The 8,240-nt window shown below is 39.1% G+C and overlaps 1 protein-coding gene across 1 annotated transcript in view; it reads right to left on the reverse strand.

The window, feature by feature from the left end:
• The window catches only part of nrxn3a (neurexin 3a), a 320,711-nt gene extending 314,592 nt beyond the window's left edge, over positions 1 to 6,119 (reverse strand). Inside the window, exons 1-2 of the mRNA XM_016476816.1 lie at positions 5,961 to 6,119; positions 417 to 1,607 (exon numbers count right to left, since the gene is read on the reverse strand). Coding sequence (XP_016332302.1) covers positions 417 to 1,113 — 697 coding nt within the window. The 5' untranslated portion in view covers positions 1,114 to 1,607; positions 5,961 to 6,119. The remainder of the gene's footprint in view (positions 1 to 416; positions 1,608 to 5,960) is intronic.
• Positions 6,120 to 8,240: the final 2,121 nt, after the last annotated feature.

Genomic DNA, 8,240 nt, shown 5'->3' on the forward strand with positions numbered 1-8,240 from the left:
CACAAACGCTTGCCAGAAACAAACAGCTTTTATGCTTTACAGAGGTAAAAAGCAGGCTTTGCTAGTAGCGCATTCACTTTCAATTGACTGTAAGAAGCGATGGGGGAATAGAGGAGGGTCTTATGAAGCTGATTGAGAAATTTCCAGCACAAAACGCCTGCCAATGCACAAAACAGGGCAGCTTTCTGTAGACAAGCTAAGAGACGCCATTAACCTGGACCTTATAGTCAAACTTCAGTGGCATGAAGGATTTTGGGAAACATTATTCACATTTCAGCAGTTAACACTGACAATTTCGAGTAGAATTAGATGGGTGCCAATAAACGTTTGGGGGAAAACAATTTACATTGTATACACATAACAAAGTCAATATTTCATTTGCTCTTTATCAAGATGTAAAATATAAACCGTTTTACCTTCATTGCAGAATCGGCCCACATATTCCGTCTTAGAACAATCACAAAGTGGTTCCCCATCCACAACAGAGCACGTTCCTCCATTCTCGCATGGGTTCTCCATGCAGATCCCCTCTATGTCCATGCGAACCCTCTGGCTACTTAGTAGAATAGGTTCCTTGTTATTGTACTTCAGTTCCCTGATAATTCCCTTAAACGCTGGAAGATCCTTCACTGTCGGGAGAGTGAGCACAGAAATACGAATATCTTCAGGGATTCCACCCAGGAAGAGGTCACTAACAATCTTCATGTACTGCCTCTGTGGCCACACCTCGCTCGATTTGCTCACTCCATCCAGAACCAGCACAGTTCTCAGGTTGTACCTGCTCAGGGTGGCAGAATGCCAGCTGCTGTCATTGACTTGCTTGTCCAATACAACTGTGGTCTCGGCGCAATCAATGCTGAACTGCAACTGGAGCTTCCCTTCGACCACCATGAGTTGCAGGAAGTCGCAGAAGCCGCCATCGTCAAAGTACAGGATTAAGGCAGTGGGCACATCTGTTTTGAACTGGAAGCTGAGGTCACTTCTGGTGCTGGCGTCCCAGCGGAGATAGCGTGCCCATTGGCCTTGCGACCCTGTAAACTCCAGGCCCAAGCAGGGCCCAAGAACAGTACTGATCAGCAGCTGCAACTGGACTGGGAATCTGAAGAAATTCATTGTAAAAGTGCTGGAGATTTGGGGTTATTATCCTGAACAGAAGGAAATCATTGAATTAGCTTTGGTTCAAAGGTCAGTATATCCAAAGTACATCCCACAGTATATGCCCAGAGATACCAGAGAAGGGGTGAGATCGTCAACGCAGCAACAAACAAAAAATATCCTAAAAGAGGAGAGCAAGTTAGGAGGAGAACAGTCTTAAATAACAGTCATAAGGCCAATGACATTGCACAACAATCCAATCTCTGTCAGGCGACAATAAAAGTACTTCTTCCACGTTTCCTGGAATGGATCGACTTGAGAAGACGAGCAGATGAGGTGTGGTGTGTCTGCTGAGGTGTTGTTTTCTTCTGGTATCTCCTCAGACCTCAATCGTCCAGACAGGTCCTCCAGGTCGGACTCTTTCTGTATTTAGGGAAACCAGCACAGACTGCATGATGCCTTGTGGGTAATGTAGTCCATAGGGTTACTCTGCCCTGTCTAGCGCACAATAGCTGTCAAAATAGAAAAGCATCAAATTACAAACGAATCCACGGATGTCTCAGTCAATCTAGTGTGTGATTTTTTTTATGCATAAAACACAAAAGCATAAAAATATATAATTTAACAAAACAATTCAGCACACTTTCACAATTATAATCATGAAAAGCTGCATTTAAATGTCTCATGCAACTCCTGATAAACCCTAATTAAAAGTTTCTGTTTAAATTACCAGCATTATTCACATGGCAGCTCCAACTATCATTCAGTTGTAGTGAGTCCATGTTTATCTGATGATGTGGGAATTTAAAAGGCTTTCTGCAGGATGCACAATGCAAAACAATAATATGCATGTCTACACTTTCCCATGACATATACTCCACATTTCCAGCACCATAGTCATCTAAACACCTATAATATTTTGCTAATTTAGGTGTGGTCCTTCATTTTGAAACATTTAAAAAAACGTGTTGCATGAAGAAACGATTATTTATTATATTTTATTTTTAAAGGAATGCTGCTGCTGCATAACAAGATGCAGTAAAAATGCAAAGAAAATGTTTATTTTATGTATTAAAATAATTCGGTTTTTTTACACATCCTCAAGCACAAACAAAATGGCCTGTTTTGTTCTACAAATATGAGAGAAGCTTCCCATGCTGAGCTGATGTTTGGCCTTGAACCAGCACAGATTAGTAGGACTTTTGTGAAGGCAAAACGCAGCTCCAGCTCCTCTTAATAACATGTGTCCCCAATGTGCATAAACGAATAGGCTCCAATTACATGGCAACATGCAAGGTGTAACCTAATAGACATCTAATATTGCCAGTGTCCTTGCCAGAGGCGTAGGCAGCAGGTACGGCAGGACAATACTGCCACCAGCCCACGCGATTCAGCCGAGCCCGAAACACAATGCATGCCGTCAGAGCTCTGCCTGCTGCAGCTGAAGAGGGGAAAAAAAGAGCAAGAGACTGCATGCTTGGTAACAGATACCCCACGTTGGCACACGCCCACACCTCGAAATATGCATGTGTGCGTTCTCTTTTTCTTTTTTTTTGTCGAGCGAGGGCTTGTGAAGAGGAGGAGACAGGTGAAAAGGCTAAACTGAGCACATCATTGTCCTCATTGATATGTGATTGACACACCCCACTGGGAATGGCACACGACGCCACAAAATAAAACCCCTGCATTTGGATCCCGCTTCAAAAGTTGGCGAGTAAGAGAAGGTGGTGTAATTGAGGAACGGGGGCATGATAATGACAGCAGGCCCAACCATTCATCAGACACACAAAGCTGGGTTTTACCACAGGTGCCTCAATTACGCTCTGCCATTACACCAGAAGAGCTGCGACAAAATGTCCTCCAGTGCACCCCGATGATATCATGGAGGCTTTGGGAGGAGGCGCACGCTATTTCAGCGAGCTCGGCTCTGTACGTGACACGGTTGCCGTCGAGTATCCGCATGGTGGAGCGGAGGTGTGGGTGAGGTAGAGCTGGGCCAAAATGGATGACATCAGCATCCGGTGCTCTCCTCCTGGGCTGCCAGCCGGCGAATGGGAGGCGTGAGGCTCCTACTTGGCCTCATGTAGCTTCCCCCCGTGACCCAGAGTGGGCACGGGTACCACCAGCAACCCTTAAACAACCCACTGCAGAGGAACAGCAACTTATGAGCCGAATAAAGCAGGAGCGGCTCTGCAGCAGTCGTTTAAGGCATTATTTCACCTTGCCAAAACACACCATCCTTGTGGAATGATTCACTATAATACTCATCATAATCAGAACCATAGGATTAGTAATGATTTATGACCAAATTTCACTGTGGTAAAGGTGTGGAGTGTGTGCATTATATAGGGCTCTGATCAAGACAGAAAGATCACGTCACACTGCGGTGTATTAGAAAGGCAGAGCACATTCGATGATTGTTTTGGAACTAAGCATTACACAACGGCAATAGGAAATATTCTTCTATGCCACACAGACAAAAAGGCGATCTTAAAGAATTACAAAAAATTATAATAACCAAAACGCGGAAGAACGATATTTGTTACAAAAGTAGGAGATGTATTTATGTTGCTTGAAAAACACTTATATATTCGGTAAACAAAACAAAGATATATTTCATATTATACATAGTGTTCATTTAACATAATACACTATGTGCGCATATATGTGTATTTTCCGTTTTAGAATTATCAGTCTGAATTATTCTAATTCGTTTATTTCTATGGAAAAATACCTGTTACATTAAGGTCATTTAGCTGTCTTGGCTTGATGTGTAAATGGAGATTATAACCAACACCCGTGAGAACAAAAAATACAGGGAAACGAAACAATATAAATGTAAACGTCCTTTTCTTTTAATATTAGCTAACGTTTTAATTTTAATTTTAACATTTAATACATTTTAAATAGATGTACATTATTATACTGACAGTTATATTTTTAGCAAAAAAAATCGTTAATATGGATGATCAAAAAATTTGAAAGGTTTTTGTCCACCAATATTTCGTTTTTAAAACAGCATTTCGCTTTGTTTCACCCGTTTAAAATGGTAAACAATATACACACAAAATGTGCTCTAATACAATGAAATCTCGCTTTTGATCCAAATTATTAGTGCACAATTCAATCCCTCAAAATAAGGCACGGATAAATGTGCACATGTATAAACACACCGACAAAATAATTTACATTTGGTGAGAGGACAGTGCATTACTATTTCACACAAAAGAGGTCACAAAACACTACAGGGTGAAATTATACATCAGCGTCATGGAAAAATTAAACACGCTCGGATAAATATATGATATATTATTTTAATTCAGACATACGTGTTCATTTTCATTTATATCAGCTGTGAAAAAAATCGTCGATGAAAGCGTGTGACAAGGCCGAGATCAGGAAATATTATCTACCCCGACAATTTCAGGACATACAATACTGCCTGGGTGGATGTGTTAAAATTTCGGCAAAAATATTAAGACACAAATACAGTGGGTGTAGCCCAATTATTATTTTGACAAAAACGTGAAATGTAATAAAAAGCACAAGCCTGAATAGCCTACCTTTAAAATGAATGTGTGAGCGCGCGAGTGTGTGTTATAGTGAATTACCAAAGTCTATTAAATTCCAGGAGATCTAAATGAGCCACTACAAACTGATGAGAACGAATTAAGATATTCTACTAATGCACTGTACTCACTTGAGCACTTCAAAGCGAGACAAACAACAAAAAGCTGACGGTGTGCAAACGTGCCAAAAATCAGTTTATAAAAATCTAACCTTTCGCTTATTGTGACATCGAGACAGATATTTATATCGAATAATTTATAAGGGTTCGTACGTATTTTTAAATCACTGCAACGTGTTAATAGCCAACCTTAAACTATTTATAATTTTTTTTAAATAAATACATTTTTTTTAAAATGACTGCTTAAATTTTCCTGCACATTTAGTCTAATAAATCCCAGAATAAAGTGATAAACTTACGGATCGTAATAGTAAAATGTATTAGGCTAAGTACACCACATGTGTGCATCCTAAAAATAAATTTTAGCCAAATAAATTCATAGCAAATGTATAATACATTTTCATACATGCTCTAAAAAGAAATGGGAACATGGATATGCGTTCTTGTGTAGGCTATTTGACCAGTCCATGTCTAGTAGCATTCATGAGGATGGACCTGCAGTGGGGCATGCGTGATGTTTATCCTGAGTGGCAGTTGATCATGGGCTCCACAGACACCTGAGAACTCATTCATTATTCATAGCTACTTTTACAGAATAAGAATAACACGGGTCTCCTGCGAGCAAAGCGCGAAATTGTTTGTTACATGTTTACGGAGGATAGGGCGTGTGTTTTTTTCGTGATTACTAGCTACTAGAACAGAGGCCTAAATTGTCTAACTTATTGAAGATAAACGAAATATTCTGTGATATTTTAGGCAGCAGACAAAAAAAAAAAAAACAGGCAATACACACTTATTTTTGTGTCTGATTTTGTCTCGAAAACCGGTGAACTCTGACAGAAATGCTACTGTTTACACACTGTGCTCTGTATAGAATATGACCGTATATCCTTGAAGAATAAATACTATTAAACGTATTTTAAAAGTTAGACAACGTGTCTTTTAGTTTCTTGATGGTCTGAATGATGATGTAGTTTAGTATTTTTATCGCGAATGCTATTTATTTCGATTCAGTGCAACACGCCTCGTTCACAGAAATAAAAGTAAGATTCAACAACAACCGTGATTTACAATGTAAAAACAAGCCAACTAAGTGTAAATACTCGAAGTAAGCGATGAACTCTAACATCCCGGTGAGCTTTCATTCATTCCGTACCAAAAAAAGAAACAGACTAACCTCAGTTTTCGTAAAAAATATCCCAAACCGGAATAATCCACATTACATTCCCAACAGGCTCTATACGTTTGGTCAACGCCGCTAAATAACGTTTTTTCGCGGTCCTGTGAGGATGTTTTACCCGCGTGCTCTTGCCTCGTTCTGTGCTCGCTTGCAGTTACAGAGAGCCGCGCGCTCAGAGACTCTGTTGGACAATCACGAGATTTTCACCCCGCCTCATTTTACTGCGAGGCTCGCGCCATTTAAAGGTGTACGTTAGTAAAATCTGAGAGGAAACTTGGCTAAAAACAAACGAGTTTCTTTTTGAAGCGATAGAAACATTTATATGTGGAAAAGGTACTCGAAATGTCTACGAGATGGTTGCGTTTACTTATATTTGTAGAACCGTGCTGACTTGACTCAAGTAAAACATTTTCCTCAAGGGGGGATCCATTGTAACATGGTCAATAGATTCAATAAAAAATAAAAAGTTTTTTTTTACTTCAAGTTTTACTTGTGGGTGCACTTATAACAACAGGAAAGGCTTGAGAGAATCTGCTGTCCTTGGTGCTGAACTTCACCACAAACACTGCTGTGCAACAGCTGCTGTTTAGTGGCAATGTATTTTGACTTCCAAAAGAGTATAAAGCTATTTTCCAGATAGTTTGCTACTTGGGACGCAAGTGAAATCTACACGCTCAAAAACTAACATTGCGATCAATAGGTGTTGGCCATGTCATTGATTTGCAGCCCAAATGATCCATCATAGATCCTACCGAATATTGAGCGTGTCTTCAAGTTGAATAGATCGAACCTCTCCGGCCTGCAGAGTCCAGCTCATCTGAAACAGTATGATACGTGTTTGAGGCAGAGAAGCTAGATCAGAGGTAAGCATGTTGCAGTGTTGGAATTCTTCTAGTAGTGCTTTATCACATGCAGTGCCTGTGAGATGACTGTGTTTTGGTCTCATTCTCACAGTAAGAATGAAATTTAGGTGTCCACTCTTTTGTATGTCTGTCCATTCCAGTATTCACCAATGACTAATAGGTCTTGAGGCATCTACAAGCCCTGTGTGACAGACTGGCTCTCTTTATTCCCTTCAGGACATTTCAGACACTCCACAAAGACAAGCTTTCCAAACCACCCTCTAAGAAACAGACCCTTCACCTGAAAGCTTGACACCTATTCACTCACATCCCACTAATGTCCTGTCGTTACTAGTACACAACTAGGATAGGTGGCATATCACAACTGTTGTTTTCATGCAAACCCCATGTCGTTTGATCTACTGCAGTATAAAAGATACTAACACTGTTTTGTACAAGAGATACTGTATATGAAGATATTGATAGATGTAAAGATATACATCATATTGTTAATTAAGTAGGCAGAGACAGATTCTAAACCTGTGGAACTGGAGTAAACATTGTAAAATGTGTAAAACTAACTATCATAAAAATGTATTGTAAATAATGTGCATTCCATGAATTCTGTGACTGCTGTGACCCTATATATTTTCTAAATGCATTGAACTATTCATGCGTGTTTCATTTTTTACCTCATAATTTTTAATGAAAATAACAACTTGATCTTCTGATTAATCTTAATCAGTCAATCAACAATCAATCAATCATTTATGTGCACAAAAGCTGCATCTGAAGCAACGTGGCTGAAAAATGCTATGAAATTGAAAAAGCATTTTAAATATAAAAATGATGAATAAAATGTAATATCAAATTGTAAATAAAAAAAATATTTAAAAAATATAAGTTGCATGACAGAGCATAAAATTCTGCACAGATGCTGTATTTGAGACGCAGCTGCACTTACTGCATTTATGCAACAATGCATCTTTACAGAGCAGCCTTAAAGAAATAGTTCACCCAAAAATGAACATTTTTGCTTAAGAGCATATTTTCATAACAGTTCACTTGGTGGTCACCTGAGGCCCTTTTATTCTCCTTTTATTACTAGCTCACCAATGGATCCACTGCAGTGAATGGGTGCAGTCAGAATAAGAAAACTTTTTTTTTTTTTTACTTTTTTCCACTTGTAAACAGTCCTTGATCTGTGCATATTTCTCTCCTGATTCAGACAAGATTACTTTTTCACTGGAGAAAGCAATATAATGGATAGAGGACATGAATTTTAGCTGAAGTTAAAAACATCTTAATGATGGATTTGTTCCTTACAACATGCAGCATTGTGTGGATTACTTGTGGATTATTGTGATGTTTTTATCAGCTGTTTGAACTCTCATTCTGACTCCAAAATTTCTTCAAATCTTTTCCAATGAAGAAA

Source organism: Sinocyclocheilus anshuiensis, unplaced genomic scaffold (assembly GCF_001515605.1).
Source record: "Sinocyclocheilus anshuiensis isolate Anshui unplaced genomic scaffold, SAMN03320099.WGS_v1.1 scaffold869, whole genome shotgun sequence".
NCBI classification, from domain to species: Eukaryota; Metazoa; Chordata; class Actinopteri; order Cypriniformes; family Cyprinidae; genus Sinocyclocheilus; species Sinocyclocheilus anshuiensis.